Genomic DNA, 21,702 nt, shown 5'->3' on the forward strand with positions numbered 1-21,702 from the left:
TATTTGGCGACATCGTTGGACTCGACTCTTCTCGTCCTTTAAGAATTCACGTATGAGACAAGGACGAGAATCGAGAACCCCGACGCCGCTTTGCTCGGACCTACGAAAACAGGGGTGAGAAAGTTCGCGCCCTAGGGCTGACAACAATGCGTCGCATCTCCAATCTTGTCGCGCGTCTTTCGGTCCAGGACCACCACCATCGAGACGACGACAAACCCAGGACATGGACAGAAATGTACCAAAGCTACCGCTAGAGCTTCTTACTGAAATTCTGGACGGTCTGCCCCACCGGGACATCATCACGCTGACCCGCGTTTCCCGGCTGTTCAATGGGCTCACCCTTCGTTTTTTGTACAAGGAGATCGTCTTGGTCGGGGAAACCAAGTTTCGACAATGTTTTGACACCCTGGCTTTTAACGAGAGGATTGCCACTCATGTCAAGTCCTTGACGATCATGTTGAATAGGTCAGTTTTCTCTTCGTACGTTCTCTAAACGCTTTATTGAACTCAACGCAATTCCAGTACATTTGAAACCACCTCGGTGCTCAACCGGACGCTTCGAGCGGCATTACAGAACATTTCTGCCAGCTTAGTCAAGCTGGACCTCACTGCCTGCCCCTTCAACCTGTCGTATCTGTTGAAACGGATCTCCTTTCCCCGGCTGTCCACGTTTCACACTAGGGTCACAATTGACAAAGAACTGGTCCTTTTCCTGCAGCGGAACTCCCACATCGAGAGCCTCTCGGTGGGGGAACGAATTGAAGCATCATCAGCACGGGGGAAAACGATTCCCAAGCGGATAGAGATGCCCTCGCTCCGCCGGTTCTACGGGCCAACGGACGCGATGCCCATGTTTATTCCTGGTTCGAAGGTCGACCAGGTTTTCGTCAACGACTGCGTGACAGGCGCCAGCGCCGTTGAAACGGTCGTAACCGCATTGGAAGCGTCGACTGTTCCAGTCACAAACCTCACATTCGTCGACTTTACGGTCTACCACCCGTCCATCTTCGAAGGCCTCGGTTCCAAACTCAGAAATTTGACGCAGCTCTCGTTTCGCCACGTTTTCATTGGTGATTGGCGTCCGGAGGTGCGTATTCCTGGTTACTTTGTTGCGCGATTCTGACTGGGCTTGTAGAGTCAGTTGATGAATGGATTAAGAACGGCGCTACCGCACCTTCCCTCACTCTACCGACTCACGTTTCACGGTTTCATGTCACATATTTTCGGCGACGCTGACTGGGCCAGTTTGAACCAAGATCACCGGCGGCTCATCGAACTGGCGAGCTACCGAGACACGTTGACCATCGTGGATACAATAGGTAAGCAATCCCATTACAGTACTACTCGGTCTTTTCCTGACATTCGTTCAGATAACGTTCCATGGGGCAGGATGAAGACTTCTGGCGAGTGGGTTCCATTGTGCTCTGGACCTGAAGGTCTGCGCTGGTGGTTCGACAAATCCTCGCTTTTGCAGCCTCTCCAACACAACATCTTCCGCGCTGCGTTTCTCGGGCCCCTGGCGTTCCTCAACAACCGCACTCCAGAGCAGCTGACTCGTGCCGAGCGAGAAGAGCGAGCCGGGGCTACGCTTCCCATTCTCAGGGACATCACCGCTAAACTGCTCAACCGTGCCTTTGGGATGGCACCGAGCAGCGACGAGGACGACGGCCGCGGAGGCGGCGACAACAACAACGACCCTGAGCGTCTCCAAGTTCCCGTCCGAGGGCTCAACCAGCGGCAGATGCGGCCCTATGAAGACACCGAACCGTCCTACCCCGACACCGACGCTCGATCCATCTGGGACCACTTTTGCTCCATGGTCGGACTCGTCTCGCTCTACCCTATCGATCCTGAAACCGAGGTAGAGGACTTTCTCGCGGACGATGAGTACCCGGTTTTGGACGAGACGCAGAAGGAGTTGGCGTCGTTGATGATGGACTTGATGTGGGCTGGGGTTAACCGGGGCGAACTGGAGATTTGGAGGTATTTGAGGAATACGGAGGATGAGTGGAAGGGGATTAAGCTTTGTTTGCCGTTGGGAGGTATGGCTGCGCGGTTGCCCTAGGTTATATTTCCTAGGTTGTATTTTTTTTTACGTTGCAAAACAGCACACGTCCCGGGGGAAAAATGATTGTTATCCCAGTCATGTCTTCCATTCAGGCTCGGAAGGCCGCAGTGGCAATACCATTGAGCTTGAGCAGATCTCAAGTCGAGGGTGAACACGAATTTGCATCGACCCACTTTCGACTGGTCGGCCTCAATGGCCTACCGAGGATGTCAGTCTTGGCACAACGTTCAAGTCCTTGTCGATTAGTGGTTAAATCATCTCGTTGTGGTCTCGGTCTGCTCCGAGAAGCCGGAAGTTCGAATCCTCCCTGGGACAATGTTTTTGTTTTCCTCCAACTCTCCTCCCCATTGTTCTTCTCCCCAGTGACGCCTCTACGTTCTCAAGCTTGTGACTACTTATTTTCCCGCGGTCCGGATTCTACTAATACTATGCGAGTCCATTCACCTTGGATATTCGAGTGATCGCCTCCGAAATCTTTTCTCTACTGGCGACTGAGTGCCTATATGTGCAAAGAAGTGGCCACGTTCGAATGCGATGGAGGCGTAATTGGATCCAGAAATCTCACAAAGCGTATGGTACGCCGTTGGGCCCATTCAATTAAAAACATCGAGTTGTCCTAGCCTACCCCGACGCATCGTATACTTATTATCCAGCAGACCTGTATTCTACACTAGACCTCATTCGAGTTTATTGATCTACATTTCCGGTATTACCTTGAATCCCGCGAGTGTGGCTACGAAACCCATGTTGTCCAATATTCCCGCCTGGTGGTCCCATCAGCCAAACAAGGACAAGACGATTTGAAGAAAGAAAAAGAACCTGTGAGGACCATCCAGCATATCTCGTTTCACAAGCTGAGGGAGTAGCTCCTTCAAGCTTTGCTCCAGCGAATCACAAGGAAAATCCTTGTTGTTCCAACCTGTGTAGTATTCCAGCACAAACAGTTTGAACATCTTGAAGCCGGGAGAGACGAGGACAGTATCGAGTTCTGTCCAAAATAAGTAGGGCCAGGCATCCTTGGTCTTGTTGATCGTCTGCATGGCGCAAGGGGAACATGGTTTCCAGTACGGCTCCCCCTCGTAACCGACTTGCATCTCCAGCCTCTGAAGAACGTTGCCCACGGACGCCAGGCTCCTCAGTGCCTTCAGAAAGTGGGGAAGGATGTTGTGTCCTGCGACGTTATCAATGAGGTACCCTTTGGTGTGCAGTACAAGTGTGGACAGTGAGCTGAAGCGTAAATGGTCGAGGATTTTGAAGGGGAACGGGGAGGCTATGACATGTCAACGAACATAAAGCATAAAAGCTGGAAGGAGTATCACCTTGACTAGGATCGACCCCGCCAACCGAGTGCATAATGCGCAAATTGGTCAATGTTGTGACACACTGCTCCGTGACCCTGTCCCAGACGGATTGTGTCATGTCATCCCACAGATCGGTCGAAACTTCAAGTCTTGCAACGCCGCGGAAGTTGAGTTTCGGATTGGGCGCCTTGAGGATAATGTCCATGGCAGCTGCAGCGGTTGCGTTGATGTCGCATTTGCGAAGGTTGCTCGCCACTGCAGTGGGCGACATTTCGTGCTGGTTGAGGGACAGGCCCCGATTGTTGGAGGGGACGACACTGACGGCACGTAGAGAAAGCTCAGAAATGTGAGCGTACTGAACGAACGGCGAGATGTCCATATCGGAGATCCGCCTAAGGCAAATACTTTGCATGGTTGGTCGTGCAAACAGATCGTAGAAGGCCGATTTCAGGTCGGCCTGTAGCGTCGCCCAGTTGAGTGTCATATTGAGCCACAGCCCCTGGAGCATCGTCAACTTCCTAAGGAGAGGCGCGATATACAGGGAAGGTTGGAGCCACTCGTGGAATACAGAACTGAGTTCGTCGTCCTCGTCGTCCTCGTCCTCGTCGTCGTCGTCGTCATCGTCACTGTCCTCCTCGTCCTCGGGATCTTCTGAGAAAAACACCCATCGAACAGACCGTGCCAGTGCAGGTCTTCCATCGATAAGCTCCAGAAGGGTGTAACAGAGATTATCGCCTTTAGTCATTCCCTCGAACACGATCGCGGAGAACTTCCTGTCGCTCGCATATTGTAGCCATGCCCTGCACACGAGAGAGCAAGCTGATTGACCTTTCGCATCCCGTTGACGCCATAATTCGGTGATAACAAGGTCTATAATCTCCAGAGGTAGTTTGCCCATAGCTTCTGGCCGTCGTGAACTCGTTGAGTGGCTGAAAGTCTCGTTGGAAGTGGTAGCTGTTAGGGAACGTGGTGTCAGTGGCGGCGGATTGATTCTCAGATACCAAGCCCTCCCAGGGACCCACGCTGCCCGACACCTTTTGGGTTAAAGGGTCAGAGGTGCAACGTGTTGAGGAATGGCGGACCGTGCGGTCTTACTCCGAGAAACGGGAGGGACATTGCATTTGCCTTTGTCTTTGCTTCGCCACCCCGGCCAAAGTTCTCGTTAACATTCTCGAAAGGCGACCCTTTTGTTGTGATAGTTGGGAGGTGCACTGCCGTTACATTAAGTCCACTCCCAACACTTGTGTGGTCGCTGCTTCAGCGCATCACAGCTTCGGCGCTTGATGAGGCGCCCACAATCAGTTGCCGGCGCTGGTATCTTGAAATGGAAGTGATCGTCGGCCCACACGAGTCAACAACTATGTGTATATCCTCAAATCGCGGAGTTCCGACCGCCGAGAGCCCGACAGGAGTGTCGTTTACGAAGATGACACACCAGCGCACGGAACTGGTCATAGAGAAAGCAATACCTTCTCCCTAGGCCTGCCCACAAGGTCATCTACAGCGGGCCACACAACCAAATTTCCAGAGTTAATCTAAGCAAGTACAGTGGATACAATAGACAGTCGCCCATGAAGCAGAAAAGTAAGCAACAAAGGACTGAATTCTCAGGCCTCTAATACCAATCATCCCATTCATACCCTCGCTGTTCCAAACCCCATCCATCCTCAAAACTTCGCTTTTGACCTCTGGCAGCAGCAGCGGCCTGCGCAGCCTTCTTCGCAGCCCTCTTCGCTTTCCTTTTCGCGATACCATCCTTGATCTTCGAAACGAGCGCCTTGAAAACCCCAATAATCAATGGATCTCGCACTTCGAGATCTTCCAAAATCTCTCGAAGCTCAAGAGCAGCGAGATCACGCGAGTCGAGCTGGTCAAGGATGTCTCTGATTTCGAGGTCGTCGTCCAGCGGTGAGGTGCGGGCCTCGTAGATCTCGTTGTCTCGGGCGTCGAAGAAGTCGCTCTCCCGAGCAGCGAGGATTTCGTCGAAGAGATCGACATCGCGGGCGACGAGATCCTCGGCGTGTCCTCTTGATTCGTGGTCAGTTGATCTAGTGGAAGAGCTTACTACATATAATCAACGGGGACCTACGCTTCAAAGGAAAGTACATGGGGGATAATCGCCAGCAAAGTCCCAGCTGAGAGAACGCATTGAAAGAGCTTCATGGTGGATATGAAAGTGAAAAATGTCGATAGCTCGACGACTTCTCAGTAAAGGCTTATGGACGCCAACATGTTTGACCATACTTGACTGCGTCCACAAACGCCAACGGAACTGAAATTGACAGCAAGTTAACGCAACTATATGAAATGCTGTGGCTGTTAACCTATTATAGCTGCCTCTCGAGACGGCGGGAATCCCATGGTGTGCACAGCTCCAGCATGGGGGGCACCCAGAACGCCTACAGCCAGACAATCGAGATTCTGAGCGGTCATGTCCAAACACCCGAACGACCTGCAGGGCGTGTTGACCATCAAGCGTCTCCCAGTTCAACAGCCCAAACAGAAATAACATTACATCAGAACTACATACCGCAATCACCTACGTATCCGTCCGCTACCACCACCAACAGTCCGCGAAACCAATTCCAACCTCTCTTCCAACATCCTGATATCATACATCATCCTCTCATGTCTCCCTTCCAATTCATCCCACAATGAACCAACATCCGTCTCCGACTTTGATATCCCCTGAAACAGAAGATCCACATCCTCCTCATCAGAATAATGTTGGGTATCTTCATGGTCGTACTGGTATGTCCGTGGCGGTTGGTGCGCCCGTCGTCGCTCGTGCGTTCGCGATCCAGATGAATGTGAACAGTGTTCGTGTACCGAGGGTGTGGAGGTCGCAACTGACGTCCTCCTCAGAGAAGAATTCGAAAGGAGAGGCTTGTTCGGCGGGATGGCGGATGCGATACGTGGTTTGGTCGTTGCATTTCTTGGGAATTCCACCTCTTCCACAGGTTGCACATCGTCAATGACGGGAGGGGCAGAAACCTTCCTCGGCATCGCCATAAACGTCCTCTCTTTCTCCCTATCCCTTTCCTCCACCTTCCCAATGCCAATGCCAATCCCACCACTCTCCCTATCCCTGTCCCTATCCCTCTCATGCTCCCACGGCCTACCCCACGGCCCACCAGGACCCAACGAAGGCGAAGGAACACCCAACATCCCCATCCCACTAATATTAAAATTCGACCCACTCGCAGAACGCAATCTAGACGAGAACGTGCTCATCGTAACCGTAGGCGTCCCACTCCTCCTCGAAGTCGATATAAACGACATCGCCGACCCGGGGCGTGGACTGGGACTGGGACTAGGCGGACCCTCGGACTCAGAGCACTCGCTGTTGGAGTAGTAGGGGTAGTTGATGTACCCGTACCCGCCGGTTTCTGAACTGTCGGAGTCGCCGAGCATGCGGCTGTTGGAGCGGCCGTTGGTCATGGCGGGTGCGAGGGTGAGAGGGGGGAGGCGGGACGTTCGGGTAGGCTGTGAGGGGTTGTCGCTTTCCGTACCGCCGTCGTCGGTGTACTCCGTCATGGGTATCGGCATGACAGTGGGATAGAACCGTAGCTCTTTGCGTGTACCATTGCTATTCGTAGCACCTGTGTTTGGTGCCCCGTCGGTGGTTTTGTCCGTCAGAGAGAAAGATCTGACGCTTGGTCGACGACGGAGTGATCTGGAGAGGTTGTAGGAGGTAAGGATCTTGGGCTTACGACCGCTCTCCAACACCTTCTTCCGCGCGCTCATTCCGATACAATCGACGAGTTGCTTCATCGCTTCACGATCCGAGACTTCACGTCTTCCAACCGTGCGGCGGATGGTGTTGGTTCGGCGGATAGTGTTCATAGGAGAGTTGGAAATGGTGTACGGGCGGACAGGGGTAACGAACGGATGCTGATCCGCGAAGCGGTTCGAAGGAAGCGGAGTGGCGAGAGCGTCCGCTGTGAGGAACCCTGGCGTGACGACGGGGAAGGTGGGTGTAGTGGCGGGACCAGTGGACGGAATTGGAGAAAGGTGACGCTGATCGCTGTTTTGAGAAACGCCCAGCGGCTGGTCGGGAAAAGCGTCGATCAAGGGTCCCCAGGAAAACCCAATGAAAGCCGAACTAGGGTCATCTCGGGGCGAAGGTCGCGGTGGTCGTGGGGTGATGCTATGTCGGAGGAACGAGGCATTATGCGAAACCGATCCGTGGGATGATTGGAAAAACGCGGAAAACGCAAAGCCTTGCGAATACGACTCTGATTTGTCGTCGACATCCATCGGAGAAGGAACGTGGTTCGCTGCTTCGGTAGGTTGGGGTATGGAGTATGTGAATTGGGGCAGATGGAGGTCGGGAGGCGCAGATTGGGAAGAAAGGGACGTCCAGTCGGTGCCACGAAAGAATGGATGATCGGTTATTTCCATGATGTTGCGGCGTCCCAAGCGTTTCTCGGCACGCGTTAGCAAGCGTGCCAGCAAGTCTTGCAACTCGAACGACACGCCGTCCTCGAAGCGTAAACATTTCTACAACATGGCGTTAAACAGATCGAGTGGAAGGGTAGATTGTATTCACCTCGTGGTTCAGGATTCTCTGATAGGTGTGTCTGATTTCGTTCGCGAAGAAAGGTGCAACACCGTAGGCCATTTCATACAGCATGGCTCCGAGACTCCACCAATCGGTTTCGACCCCATACCCCTCGGGATCCTCTATCACAAGGGGATTTTCGTCCTCGTCATCCATTTCAAGCGCGACGAGCGCCTGTTCATGGGCTTCCAGGATTTCCGGCGAGATGTAGTCACAAGTTCCGCAGGGTACAAGGCAGTGCTTTCGAGCCAGCTTCTGGGACCCATCCGGCCCTGGGGGAAGCAAGGGAGCCGCCGATCCAAAGTCGATCAGCTGGACGCGAGAGTCCTTAGTGAGGACAAAGTTATGGGGTTTGATGTCGCGATGAGCGAACCCTTGAGTATGGCACCAGTGGATTGCGCTGACCGCCTGAGGAACCCACCATTTGAGGTCGGATTCGGATATTTTGCCGGTGCTAGACTCGAGAACGTCCCACAGGTTTCCTCCTTCAGCATAGTCCATGACCAAGTGGAGGTGAGTGGGCATTTGGTATGCGGCTAGGAGATGGGGCGCCCAAGGGGATTCAGTCAGAGATGCCGCCACAAGGATGTTTCGCTCGGTTTGCGGAGAGCACTGTTCGCGCGTCCGCATCGCGAACTTTTTCTCGATAGACTTGCGAACGTAAACTCGGTTATTGAGCTTGCAAGTTACCACTTCTATCTGAAGAAGAGATCAACGAGAATTCAGGGATCTAGGTTGAAATCTTACGACGCCGAATTGGCCGTATTCAAGTGTGCCAACAACTTGCAGGTCTTTATCTTGGAATCTTAAAGAGTCGATTTCTGCGGTTTTGGCTGTGGTTGAAAGGTCAATTTGGATACTCACGCAGCTAATGGTAAATCGATAGACCCATTCCAACGACATTGGTGACATTGGACCACACAATGCATCATTGGGCAGTTGCACCTGCCATTTGGCAGACGCGCCCTGTCGATTTGTTGGTCTACAAATACGATTGCAGAAACTAGGCCTATCGCTTTACAATTAACTGAGAATTGAAGTCCACGACGTACCCGTTTTGCCAATCGCGTTCTGACCGTGCATAAGACGGTCGACCGCTGTTCCATCGGCGTCTTCGTCCCCATGACTCAAAACTAGCGCAGCTAGTCGAGCTTTCCGTTGGTGCCATGAGAGAGACATGCATCAGGTACACATATACCGTCTCCGCCGTCCAAAACTCGAGAAATCTGGCTCGCTGTCGCGGTCGTCGTCGCGGTTGTAGGTCAACCGAGATGAACCAGATAAGTCCAATTTTGACCGATTTTGACTTAGCATTTTCAATTACATAATCAGGTGGTATGAGAGAACAGGATCCGGTCGGTGACGAAGGAGAGTAACTTGCTTTTGCTTCCTTCCTCGATGCTCCAAATTCAACGACTAGCGCGCCGGGTGCGTAGTTTCGCGACGTCGACGACGGCGACGACGATGACTGACAGACTGTGTAGAACGCCTCTTCCTCTGCCCGGCGGTTGCGCCAGGCCAGCGTGCAAGTTTGCGCCTGGCAGTCGAGCCGGGGTTATGCATCTGCGTCGGAACCATACGACGTAGTTGTCATTGGCGGTGGTGAGCAGTTTCTGGGTTTTGGACTATGGGCGAGTCTCAAAGGAAGAGCTTTCCAGGTCCTGGTGGCTACGTGGCCGCTATCAAGGCCGCACAGATGGGTTTGAGGGTGAGTAAATATATACCTGGGGTTCCGAATCTGTTGGGGAACGGTTTTTGTTGTTGCAAACTGGACCCGTTCACTCCCATTGTACGCTGGAATGTATACTGACAACATTTTTAGACTGCCTGTGTTGAGAAACGTGGTGCATTGGGAGGAACATGTTTGAACGTTGGCTGCATCCCCTCGAAAGCCTTGTTGAACAACTCCCACCTCTACCACCAAGCTAAACACGACTTCGCACGACGCGGTATTGACGGTGAGCATTGAAACGCGTGGTTTATCGTCAAATTACTAATTCTCGGAACCAGTCGAGAACGTTTCCTTGAACCTTCCGAAGTTTATGGAGGCCAAGGACAGTGCAGTCACCGGCCTTACCAAGGGTATCGAGTTCTTGTTCAAGCAGAACAAGGTCGATTACATCAAGGGAGCTGCCTCCTTCGTCAACGCCAACAAGATTTCCGTCGACCTCCTTGATGGTGGAAAGTCGGAAGTCGACGCCAAAAACTTCGTCATTGCCACCGGCTCGGAAGTTGCTCCCTTCCCTGGCGGTGCCATCCCCATTGACGAGGAACAAATCGTCAGCTCGACTGGTGCCCTTTCGTTGACGAAGGTTCCTGAGAAGATGGTTGTCATTGGTGGTGGTATCATTGGTCTCGAGATGGGTAGCGTCTGGAGCCGACTCGGTGCTGAGGTTACCGTCGTCGAGTTCTTGGGTGCTATCGGAGGAGCTGGTATTGACGAGGAAGTCTCGTGAGTTGATCCCGTATTTGGACGCATCCGCCGCCCTGACAAATCCGATGCAGGAAGCAATTCCAACGACTCTTGACCAAGCAGGGCCTCAAGTTCAAGCTCAACACCAAGGTCGTTTCGGCTGAGAAGAAGGATGGCAAGGTCTTCCTCAAGGCTGAGGCTGCCAAGGGCGGCAAGGAGGAAACCGTAAGTCAATGTTCCCAAGAACGCGTCGCACATAGACTAACGATCATTGCAGTTGGACGCTGATGTTGTCCTCGTCGCTGTTGGTCGTCGACCATACACCGATGGCCTTAACCTCGAGGCTGCTGGCGTTGAACTCGACAACCGTGGCCGCATTGTCATCGACGACCAGTTCACCACCTCTGCCAAGAACATCAAATGTATTGGTGATGTCACCTTCGGTCCCATGTTGGCCCACAAGGCTGAGGAGGAGGGTGTGTATCCTCATCCCCTCGGAATGATCATTATCTTACATTCATTCAGGTATCGCTGCTGTCGAGTTCATCAAGCACGGTCACGGACACGTCAACTACGGTGCCATCCCGTCCGTCGTCTACACCCACCCCGAGGTTGCCTGGGTTGGCCAGACTGAGCAGGACTTGAAGGCTGCTGGTGTCAAGTACAACATCGGCAAGTTCAGCTTCAGCGCCAACTCTCGTGCCAAGACCAACTTGGACAGTGATGGCTTCGTCAAGTTCTTGTCTGAGAAGGAGACTGACAAGATTCTTGGTATCCACATCATCGGTGTGTTCTATTCCTCTCTACCCCTCAGCCCCTGAACTGACGCGTTCTCTCAGGTCCCAACGCTGGTGAGATGATTGCTGAGGGTGTCCTCGCCATCGAATACGGTGCAAGCTCTGAGGATGTTGCCCGCACCACCCACGCCCACCCCACGCTCAGCGAGGCCTTCAAGGAGGCTGCCATGGCTGCTTACAGCAAGCCCATCCACATGTAAAACGCCCTTGCGCTGACCACCGCTGCTCACTTAGATCTTTACGATATGTAATTGGTTACCGCATACTAATACCACAGATTCCCTAGAGGGATTTCCCGGGGCCAGGGAGATGATAGCATGGGGTTGACCATTGAGTAAGGTTGAGGTCCCGATCACTGGGGAGGATGACGATCCGCTTTTGCCTGACAGTACTCGGGGCTCCACTGCATCGGGTCAGCCACCGGTGTGGTATGAGGAGAGCGATGACCAGCTTCAAGTCGATGCCTTCACCCTACTCACTAGCTGACTATACCCTGGCGGTACCACACGACGACGACGGTGATGGTTTGCTTCACCCGGCGATGTTCCCTTCTCGCTTTGGTTCTGATGGTACCGGTCGCTGGCCGACTCTACCCCACTCACCCTGTTGCTAATACTATATTTATTGCGGGGAGGAGTGAGGCGATTACTTGGATTGATGATACTCATCGGCCGTTGTTGAGTGATACGGGGTTGGTGAAGGTTGATTTGTATTTGGCGGATTCTGTGAGTGTCGACTGGTTTATGGTACACTTTGAATGGGCGAATGTGTTGTGCTGACGGTCGGTCCTGTTGTTGTTTGTTCTGCTTTCTCGGGTGCCCTGCATGCTGGATAAATTGGGGTGGGATAGGACGTGCTTGTGCGAACGCTTGCGGAGGACGTTGTTGCGGATTCGAGGAGTGTGGTTGTTAATGTTCCGAGTGATTTGCCTTTTGATTTTGCGAATTAGTGAGTTCTCCTTTTCTTTCGTTCTCATGAGACTGTGGTTAACGGGCTCGTCAATGCCTGCGTGTCGCTGTTGTTGTTGTAGTACGCTGAGGTTTATAACAGCGTCTCCGCCTTTGACGATTTATTCTGCGGATTTTGTGATTGCTGCGGAGGGTGTTGTGGGTTTGGGGTTTAGTCCCGGTTCGAAGAGCTCGGGTTCAGGTTCGAGTTCGAAGTCGAAGACGAAGGAGGCAAGTCCCACCGGTCACGCAGGGACGACGTCGCGAGAGTCGTCGTCGTCCTCCAAAAGCCGGTCCGCTACTACTTCGCACACTACTGCGCATCTGGGGGCTACGGGTGTCGGGACGCTTAGTCGGGTCCTTGGGAGTTTTGGAGTTACGACTCTTGGTCTTGAGGCGAGTGTGGATTTGGGAGGGACGGCGGGTACGAGAGTTAGGGAAGGTTCTGGTAGTCGGACGGGTTATGCTACGGCTACTGTTACGGTTGTGGAGGAGGTTAATCTTGCTAGCCGTACTGCGACGCGTAGCGGAGGAGGGACTCCGGCGACGAGACACACGAGAGCTACTGTGACTGGGGAGGCGCGAACTACTACTACGGCGTCAAGGCCAACCGGAAGTACGGATAGGGAACTTGAATCGAAACCGACCGTGGTGGAGATAATCGATGGAGCGGCTGGTATTACGACCACGCTTGGGCGGGGAGCGCAGCAGACGGACGCAGCGCTGGGCAGTCTCGTTGGTGGATATCCTATATTCGTATCTCGGACGGCGGGGGTTATAGAGATTAGTGTTCCTCCGAACCCTCTGGCCGTTAGCACTCAACCGGATCCTGGACTGGACAACCAAACAGTATCATTGGACGAGTCGATGCTGACTTTGACTATTCCTTTGGAGACGGGAGTAGTGAACGGCACGGAAACCGGCAGTATGGAAACGAGTGTACCGAGTGGTGAAGCTAGCACAATCTCGCCGCTGAAGGTATCTGTGACTGTTACACCTGATCCTGTAGCTTCCCTGGCTGCTACTAGGTCTACTAGCTTAAGTAGAAGCGATGGAGGCGCATATGGAAGAAGGGTTCCTTGTATTGCTGGAGTGTTCTGGAGCGTTGTTGGTGTATTGGTGAGTTTGGAATGGGGAGGGTAGGATGAATGTTGGTGGTTGGGTGATGAACGTTGGGATTTAGGGGTCAGAAATGTCGCTGTAAATATTGGAATATAGTTTCTGGATTTTATTCCCTCTAAAGCACCTCCCGTTTGTTAGATTTCAGGCCTCGACGCAGGGATGAGCAGGGGAAACCTGGTCCTGAAAAGGGGCTAAGAGGCTTTAAACAGCAGTGTGAGAAAACATACCGGCAAATGCCGATCCATGATGCTCGCCAATTCACACAGCGACTCCGAGCAACCTTGTTGATTGCCACACTCTAGACATCGTCGACGCCGTCAAGACCGTTCCCGGGAGGACTTTTGAAGCTACACACGGTGAGGAAACAAGTATATTTTGTTGATAGCAACTATTAAACTCAGTATATCAGATGGCCTATTCGGATTCAGAAGAGGAACTTGAACAAGGCATTGAAGAGGATTTCTGGCCTATTGTCGGAATTCTTGCTGAAGACAAGAAACGGTATAAAGTTCGCTGGGATGGCACGGACCCGAAAACTGGGAGGCCCTGGCCTGACAGTTGGGTGCCCAAGGAAGACGTTACGGAAGATGTAGAGGACGATTGGAACGATTTGCCCCTAGCAGAGCGCGAGAAACGCACTGCGGAACAGAAACAACTGGAGAAGCAGAAACGGAGACGATGTGTGTCTGAATTGTTTTATATTACCGATGATAAATATACTCATTATTTTGAAACGCGTCCTCTTCCTTTTTCCTATGGCTTGTGGTTTGGTTTGAAGCTTCGAATAAAAGTGCGAAACGCGCTAGCACTAGTGCGGTGGGCAAGGCTAAGAGCGTTGTGACCGCGACCAAGTCGACGGTGTCCAAAGCTCGTGCGTCAACTTCGACGTCGACGACTGCGGTATCGAAAAACCGGGAAGCTATTGGCACGTTTGGGGAATCTATATCTACCCACTCGCCCAGAGTCAAGCGAGAAGAGGAGCCTGTGTCAGTGGGTTCCTCGAAACCATCCACGAAACAACGGGGCAAGAAACGGTCGCACGACGAGGACGACGAGGACACCCGCTCCACCGGGCCAAGCGCCCTCGCTAAAGCCTATACATCCGCCCACGAGAAACCCGGTCCTTCCAAGAAGAAGCTCAAGGTCGACCACCCACACGCAAAGTCCGACTCGATGGTCAAACGGTCATCTACACGGGCGCAACCAGCACCTCCTCAACGACCAAAGCCACGGCGTGCTCCAGACCCGGAACCCTCTTCTGACGATGATTCCGAGCTGGAGGTCGCCGCTGTTATTTCACCTCAGAGGAGGCAGCAGGTGTCGACGAAACCACAGAACGCGTCGGCGAGGCACCAGCAAGCGTCTGGGCCCAGGGATAAATCCAAGCCTGTCAAGACTGACTGGAAGGGCAAGGGCAGGCAGGTTGACGAAGATGACGATGAAGAAGACTGGGTGGATGAAGATGCCATGGATGTCGAGGATGAGGAGGATGAAGAGGAGGTCAAGGTGGTGTCTTATAAACCTCGTCCGAGGAAGAAGAAATCACCGCCTGTTGAGGAGGCATTTGTACCAGAAGATGGAGACGAGTTTATGGTGGAGGAGGATTCAGAGGAAGAACCACCGGCACGGCCCAAGAAGTCAAAGTTCCCTGGCTCGAGCGATGTGAGCAAGCCCTTCAAGCTCTCTGACAAAGTCGGACCGCCGAAGAAACCGAAGAGTATCAAGTCGAAGGATAAGGCCGGTCCCTCCAGACGATCCAAACCTGTTGTTGAGTCGGAAGGGGAGGAGGAATCCGTGGCGGAAACAGCTGCCTTGTCGAGGAGCCGCGAGTCCCACTCATCTGCGAGCAACGGTCAACGGAAGTCGACAAAAGGCAAAGAGAAAGCCCCAGCCTCTGAGGGCGCCAGTGCGAAGAAAGGCGGGACTTCATTGGATGACCACTCTTCAGGTTTGTTCCTTTCTCTCCTGGTTAAGATGTTTGGTTGCTCACAATGTCATGGCAGACGAGGAGTTGGAGAGAAGGACTGAACGGTCAGAGGCATCGACTGCCCTGCCTCCGGTTGTGTATGACGAGGATGACATTGACTCGAACGCGCACGAACTCATGTATCCTCCCGAAACTGACGATGCTGCAGCATCTCCCAAACGGAATTCCAAGGGAAAACGAAGGACAGACGATGATACAGACGAGGAAGTGCCCGAGACGCAATCTCTCGAAGAACAATCGCGGCGGCTGGTCGCGACTCCGTCGCGATCGCGGTTGATCACACAGATGAAACCAAAGACGCCATCTGCCTCGAGGACGCCTGTCGTCGGTGATGTGGTTGACCCAGTTCCGCCACCGCCCGAATTGCTCGCCGCCTCCACCTCATCCAAGCCCAGGGGGACCTCCAAGCAAAAGACACTCCATCCCATCCCGCAACTCTCACCCTCCAAATTCGCTCAGTACATCTCGTCGCAGAACGACTCGACGATCGAAAACCCGGACGATTCGCAGCAACTCCCTCAAAGTTCTGCTGAACAGATCGAGCAATTCGATTCGCCTGAAAAGCGACCTCAAACTCGGATTGCGATCGCTGTGGCTACATCTAAATCCACTGCCTCGTCCTCTGTAAACGGGCGGAAGACCAGTCGACGAGGGTCTGAAGCTGATTCTGACTACTGGACTGGGGATGTAGTGCTAGCTCAAGGATCTGAACCTCCCACTCCAGATTTGCCGCGTCGGGCGCGGGCAGAACGACTGCATGAGGAGTTCCAGCAGAAGAGGCGTAGTGAGACAGGGAGTTTCAAGGGTCCGCGGACGACTTTGGAGGACATCCGCCGTTCGAGGTCGTCGCTCGCGCCGTCAGACGAGGAACAGGAACGTCAGCGCAGCCGTAGTCGGACGAGGTCACTCGAACCCCAGGAGCATCCACCTTCTTCGCCCCCTCCTGTTCAAGACGAGCAGGAGCAGGAGCAAGTTGTGGTTGATGAAGAAGACGAGTTTGGGGGACTGGAGTATGTGGACGGGCCATCTGAGGTGCCGGTTGTGGAGGTGGAGGATTCGTTCGAGGAGCACCAGCAGCAGCAGACTGGGGCTGATGTAACGCGGACGGAGACCCAGATGGACGAGGATGACGATAACGATGTGGTGGAGGTGAAGCCGGTGCAGGCGATCCCGGAGGAAGAAGAAGAGTCGACACAGGATTTGTTGCATGAGATGGAGGTGCACAAGGCGATCAGCGAGGGTGTCGGCTCACCCTCGCCTGAACCTGTACAAGAACCTGGGCAAGACCAGCAGGATGTAGAGATGATGCAAGACGTAAGCTTTTGCTTCTTTTGTCGTTACTATATGGTCGCTGAGCTGATTGCTTTGGTAATACAGGTTTCGATAATACCGCAGCCTGGAACGCAACGTCGCGACTTGTCACCTGAGGTCGACATGTCTGTGCCCGGTCCATCACGTCCTCCTTCGAAAGCTCCCTCTGAGAGGCGAGTGCCTCGTCATCAAGAGGAATCTCAGGAGATTCCAGCGACGTCCTCGAGCAATCAGGACTCGTCGCAAGACACGAATCCAAGCCTCGACTCTTCGGTGAGTACCGAAGTTATAAGATGTTCCTCGTGTCTGGTACTCACCGCCGCTATAGCAACCCACAGGTGATAAATCTGCGGACCTCAAGGCCGTATTATCCCTTCTCAACGTCAAATCGGAAGAGATCGCTCGTTTGGAGAAGTTGCTCGCCGATGAAAGAGTCAAGGTCGAAGAGCTCTCGAAGCAACTCGAGACTTCCAAGGACGAACTCGTACACGCAACGAGTAAGGTTGTTCAGCAACCAGACCAGTCCGCCGCCGTTGTCCAACTCCAAGCCGAACTCGACTCGACTAAATCTGCCTACGAAGCCGACCGCATCAAATGGGAAGAGGAGAAGTTTAGGCTGGAGTTGGAGTTGAAGCGTGCGATGGAGAGGAAGGACCTGGCGGATCGGGATTGCGCCTCGTTCAGGGAGCAGTACATGAAAGCGTATGCGGCCACGAGCGAGCTCCAGTCGGAGAAGAAGGACCTGCAGAAAGAGCTGGAGATTGCGAAGAAGCAGACTGTGGAGGGCGTTGCTGCGATCCGTGCCATGTTTGACGGTCGGCTCAAAGATCTGAAGAAGGACAGGGATAAGTGGCAGCGCGTTGCCGAGTTTATCATGGAGAAGGATAAGCGGACGAATGATGACATTCGTAGGAGGGCTGCCGAGGAGCCTGAGGTTAGGCGCAGGTACCAGAAGTACAAGGAGAAGGCGGTTATCCTAGAGCAAGAGAGGGATAATCTGCATGCGGTGTTGGAGGAGAGGGATGGGGAGATTGAGGCACTCGAGGGTAGTTTGGCGGATGAGAGGACGGAGAACGTTAAACTGCACGAGTCGGTGAAGGAGCTGAGGGAACAAGTCAGACTGTTGACGGAGCGTCGCGGCAGTTCTCAGCTCAGCCAGCCCGTGGTCTCTCAGCCTGTTCCTGTTTCTCAGCCCATCGTGGCCCCATCCCAACCAAGTCCGCACCTCAACGGAACGAGTATTCCTGCGTCGTTGCCGCCCGATCCCACCCCGACCGATCCTACTCTCGTTGTCCGATGTCAATTCCGGTATCCAGACAACCGCATATGCAACCACACCTTCGAATCCAAGCAGGTGAGTGCTTTCCACGATCTTCGCGTTCGTTCGCTTTTGTGCTGACTGAGTATTTTGTCGAATCGTTCTTCGGGATTTTAGGACTTGTACACGCATATGGTGTCGGTGGGCCATATACCCAATATCGGTGGTGACGCTCTGGACAACCTTGATTGATCTCGCATGCAACCATGGCGCCACACCTTGTTCACGTCGTCGGCCGCATTTGTCTTCGCCCCGCTTTGGTTTTCTTGTTTGGGCCCGTTCTCTATTTTTAGTTTACCTTCTTGCCATGTGCAGCTAAGTTGAACCCGTGGTCAAGCCTTGATGTTTACCACTCCCTGTGCTCGCCTTGTGGGCTTTGTTTATTCTGCCTTATTTGATTCCCTGTAGCTTGGTCTTTGACGTGTTTATTTCAATTCATCACCTTTTGGTTATCCACCCTTATCTTGTGACTCACTTGCGATGTTGTCTCTCCTCTCATTACCTATGACAACCTTTTTCCGATACCCATGTTCGTTCCTGACATTGAATAGACGCCTCAGACTGTAACGTCATCCCTGTCACCGGCTTGTTGGTTCCGTCCGCTCAAGTCCTCATCGCCTCTACCTGGATCCACCTCAGGCTCCTGGTGGCTGCTGGATCATCTGGAGGAGCAGCTTTTGGGATGGAGCATTACTGGTGTAGCCCAGCTCCGACGCCACAGACTGTCCAGGACGCCGGCTCCTAGGCTCTGGAGCTGAGGGCTACGCTCGATTGCCATCCTCGCGGATACCTCAATTCGCAATCGGTGTCCACTGTCAAATGGCGCTGGTGTATCTAACTGAGATGGCTCTTATCCAGGTCAATGCTTCATTGAATCAACTGCGGGACTGTGCTTCTCATGATGGTGTCGTGAATCTCGAAACGAGTTACAGCAGCACGGTGAGCGTGCGCATCTGTCACATTTCTGGCCACCCAGGTGAGCCGTATCGACGTCGGGACCATTGTGATACCAGATATCTATGTTTCCAGCCCATTTCAAAAGCGTGTTTGTGGAGGTATCTTGGATGTTGTAATTCATTTGTAACGGGACCCGCATCCTTGAAGACCGAGGGCCGTCGGTTTAGGAAATAGGGGATGCATATGGATGGGATGGACATGGACAAATCCAAGTATGTATGGCGGCGCAAGGCATCCTGGTTGAACGTTTTCTTTGTCCTGATTCATTTCATTGCTTTGGAGGAAGTGTCGAGATTTGTCGAAGGAAATTTTAGTTAAATTGCGCCCAGAGAGTATTGGGATAGGGGGTTGTGTACACAGTATCTTCTCGAGCATGACAAAGATGTAAAGTCGGCGCAGCGGATCAAGGCAATGGGGCGTCGAAGCGTTCTCACCGGCAAAAGAGGTCTGAACAGGGCTACTGGGATGCCTTTCTTGTAGGTGTACAGGCTTCATGTGAACCTTTATTGCCAGCCGTATCAACGCGAGGCGAGCGTGCATGATCCCCTTGAAAGAAGCTCGCTGGGAGGGACTCCAAGTATCAAGAATCTCAAGCACAGTGGCTGCCCAAGTCCTTTGTCATCACAGCTGGACGTCGATAACGGGGATCTGGACATCGTGCCACTCAATTTTCTCGGACTCCACCCTCAATTGCGACAGGCCAGTCAATTCTACGGATCTAACGTCCTCCCGATGCTGTGTATAATGAATCCAGATAAATTTGGGAAGATGCAGACTACCAATGCTAATCTACACTACGGCTCCGACGCCCGTCAGGTTAGAGTAGACCATGGTTTATGGATCGCGACGCTAGCAGTCACTTACGGATGCTAGCTCGGCCTTCATGAGCGCGCGCGCCTTGTTAAATCTCCTTCCGGGGAACACCAACGATTACAATGTCTACGTCCCACATGGTGGGCCCCCGCGTTGTAGGCTTCAAAGGTTCCTGAGCGTATGGACACCGTATCGCGACCCCACGTTCCCCACGACGCGTATCCCCGTGTTTATGTCGTCCAACGGCCTCCAACGGCGACCCTTCATACGTCGAGTCGAAATTCGAGCGAAAAGCACTTTCTACGGCTGCTTTTACTTCTTCTTTCGACACCTTGGATCACCGTTCTTGACTTCTTGGAATGCGTTGGAACGCCGTCAGCTGGGGAAGAGAAGGAGAATAAAATCAGGCGAATGATGGATTCTCTTGGCAACGTCGGCCCCCCTGAGTATCCAGCTCGATCACGGGCGCTTATGTCCTAAATAGGAGAACGGGGTGACCCCATGATCAGGGAACACATGGATAAACTACTTTAGACATCGTAAAGGTCTCAAGGAAAACTCCCAAGATCTTGATCTGCAATGCCATTTCGCAATTTCGCAGCTCCTGCCCCATTCCGCTACCCCCATGTCGTGCGCTTCTCCAATGGGCAGGCATAAATTATGCAGCTTCATAAAGTGAGGTCGAAGTGGCACCAGTTCGTTAGGGTTCCTCCCACCTGCCTCTCTCCCACCTCCCCGTTCAACGAAGTGTGACGAGTTCATCGCCATGACCCAGGAAGTCATCCCCCTCAAGACCGCTCGAATCGTCACTCTCCAGTTGACGGCGGCTCTCGCTACCGTCGCTGCCTGCATTGGTTCGTTTTATGTTGCAAGTTGGTTTCGTAGACTTTACTCAAAATTTTACTGAAGGGTTGCACGCGTTGGTGAAGAGTAACCAGTCCAAGACTGCGTTGAGGAGTAGGGTCTCCCCTCCCACGAGACTCGTCATCGATACCAGCTGTGAGTACAATATTTGGTCGCTTCCTCCAGCATCGACTAACCGGTTTGCCAGCCATCCAAAACTCCGGTATCGTCGCGACAGTCGGAAACATCCTCCTCGCTTCCTTCGCTTTCATCTCCTTCTGTATCACCTTCCTTCCTTTCCTTCGCCGCTGGGCCAACAAAACCCTTCGCCTCCAAGCTGGCTTGATCGCCTTCAGCGCCGTCTGGGTCTTCGTTTGCATGATCCCCTTCATGAAATACTTTGTCAATGACCATGCCTCCATCTCGGCATTCATCGGCGAAACCAGGCTTCCTGACTCTTTGGTGCAAAGTATGCAGGAGAAGAGTGGACACTCGACCCGGTACAAGGACATGTGGTATCGTACGTTGTTTTGCTCGTTTCACCTAGTAGAGAACGAACTAACTGTGGTCTCCCAAAGTCCGATTGCTCGCCATCTTCCCCTGGCTCTCTATCGCCTCGGCCATCATCACTGTCCCCGTTCTCTTGAAGGCCGCATCCGCCACTGCATCAACGACACCAGCCACTGAGGAATCTTCATCTGCAAAGGAAACCATCGAACATTCAGAGAAGGCTTATTAAACGTTCAGGACTCGACTGTTTAATTTATCTCTTCCATTTCACGCACGTTTGGATGACGCCCTTTTATGACCTGTTTAGCTAGTTGTAGATACAAACATACCCATTCATCTTTCGTCTTCCTGAATATCGGAGAAATATGCAATCCACGCACACGACCGAAGCAAGGCCTATGCACTCTTGAGTACACCATTCTGTCTTCAAGTTGTCTTATGCCGCTACAATGACAGTGACACAACGTCCACCTTCACCACCCCATCCTCCGTTTTCACCGCCCTCACCACCAGCTCCAGCACCGCTGTTGCCCCGCCCTCCTCTGTTATTTCTTTCACCACCCCATCCTCCGTTCTTCCCCTCTCCACCGTTGAAATTTCCTGCGTTCTAGCGCTGCCCGTTCTTCACTTGTATCGCATGGATGACTTGTCTTTCGTTTCGACAAGATGATTGCTTTTTCGTGGAATCTGGCGTCTCCACCTTGATTCGAGAGTCAAGTGCACAAGCACAAGTTCTTCTGTACTTGTGATA

General features: G+C 53.0%; 7 protein-coding genes and 1 non-coding gene across 8 annotated transcripts; 5 read left to right on the forward strand and 3 right to left on the reverse strand.

Moving 5' to 3' along the window:
- Positions 1-190: 190 nt before the first annotated feature.
- Positions 191-2,065, forward strand: CC1G_07306 (hypothetical protein; the record flags this gene model as incomplete). Its single annotated transcript, XM_001835112.2, has 4 exons — positions 191-465; positions 523-1,087; positions 1,136-1,319; positions 1,371-2,065. The coding sequence occupies exons 1-4, from the start codon at positions 224-226 to the stop codon at positions 2,063-2,065; spliced, it is 1,686 nt and encodes a 561-aa protein (XP_001835164.1). The 5' UTR covers positions 191-223.
- A 234-nt stretch (positions 2,066-2,299) lies between these two features.
- Positions 2,300-2,383, forward strand: CC1G_20209. Its single transcript has one exon. It is a non-coding gene; the product is annotated as a tRNA-His (tRNA).
- A 461-nt stretch (positions 2,384-2,844) lies between these two features.
- CC1G_07307 (hypothetical protein) lies at positions 2,845-4,267 on the reverse strand (the record flags this gene model as incomplete). Its single annotated transcript, XM_001835113.1, has 2 exons — positions 2,845-3,338; positions 3,388-4,267. The coding sequence occupies 2 exons, from the start codon at positions 4,265-4,267 to the stop codon at positions 2,845-2,847; spliced, it is 1,374 nt and encodes a 457-aa protein (XP_001835165.1).
- Positions 4,268-4,984: 717 nt separating this feature from the next.
- On the reverse strand, positions 4,985-5,532 carry CC1G_07308 (hypothetical protein; the record flags this gene model as incomplete). Its single annotated transcript, XM_001835114.1, has 2 exons — positions 4,985-5,396; positions 5,459-5,532. 2 exons carry the CDS (start codon positions 5,530-5,532, stop codon positions 4,985-4,987), a joined length of 486 nt encoding a protein of 161 aa, XP_001835166.1.
- A 372-nt stretch (positions 5,533-5,904) lies between these two features.
- CC1G_07309 (AGC/DMPK/GEK protein kinase) lies at positions 5,905-8,836 on the reverse strand (the record flags this gene model as incomplete). Its single annotated transcript, XM_001835115.2, has 3 exons — positions 5,905-7,872; positions 7,922-8,632; positions 8,681-8,836. 3 exons carry the CDS (start codon positions 8,834-8,836, stop codon positions 5,905-5,907), a joined length of 2,835 nt encoding a protein of 944 aa, XP_001835167.2.
- Positions 8,837-9,331: 495 nt separating this feature from the next.
- On the forward strand, positions 9,332-11,343 carry CC1G_07310 (dihydrolipoamide dehydrogenase; the record flags this gene model as incomplete). The annotated part of the gene is made up of 9 exons (XM_001835116.1): positions 9,332-9,361; positions 9,418-9,535; positions 9,592-9,641; positions 9,756-9,891; positions 9,944-10,385; positions 10,439-10,571; positions 10,624-10,822; positions 10,872-11,132; positions 11,186-11,343. The coding sequence occupies 9 exons, from the start codon at positions 9,332-9,334 to the stop codon at positions 11,341-11,343; spliced, it is 1,527 nt and encodes a 508-aa protein (XP_001835168.1).
- A 242-nt stretch (positions 11,344-11,585) lies between these two features.
- Positions 11,586-18,020, forward strand: CC1G_07311 (hypothetical protein; the record flags this gene model as incomplete). Its single annotated transcript, XM_001835117.2, has 9 exons — positions 11,586-11,712; positions 12,194-13,068; positions 13,515-13,568; positions 13,622-13,892; positions 13,991-15,160; positions 15,216-16,513; positions 16,577-16,783; positions 16,839-17,864; positions 17,946-18,020. 9 exons carry the CDS (start codon positions 11,586-11,588, stop codon positions 18,018-18,020), a joined length of 5,103 nt encoding a protein of 1,700 aa, XP_001835169.2.
- A 2,290-nt stretch (positions 18,021-20,310) lies between these two features.
- CC1G_07312 (hypothetical protein) lies at positions 20,311-21,255 on the forward strand. The gene is made up of 4 exons (XM_001835118.2): positions 20,311-20,452; positions 20,508-20,597; positions 20,650-20,961; positions 21,020-21,255. Exons 1-4 carry the CDS (start codon positions 20,365-20,367, stop codon positions 21,178-21,180), a joined length of 651 nt encoding a protein of 216 aa, XP_001835170.1. The 5' UTR covers positions 20,311-20,364; the 3' UTR covers positions 21,181-21,255.
- The last annotated feature ends 447 nt before the right edge of the window (positions 21,256-21,702 follow it).

The sequence above is a fragment of the Coprinopsis cinerea genome (genome assembly GCF_000182895.1).
Source record: "Coprinopsis cinerea okayama7#130 chromosome 12 map unlocalized cont3.12, whole genome shotgun sequence".
Taxonomy (NCBI): domain Eukaryota; kingdom Fungi; phylum Basidiomycota; class Agaricomycetes; order Agaricales; family Psathyrellaceae; genus Coprinopsis; species Coprinopsis cinerea.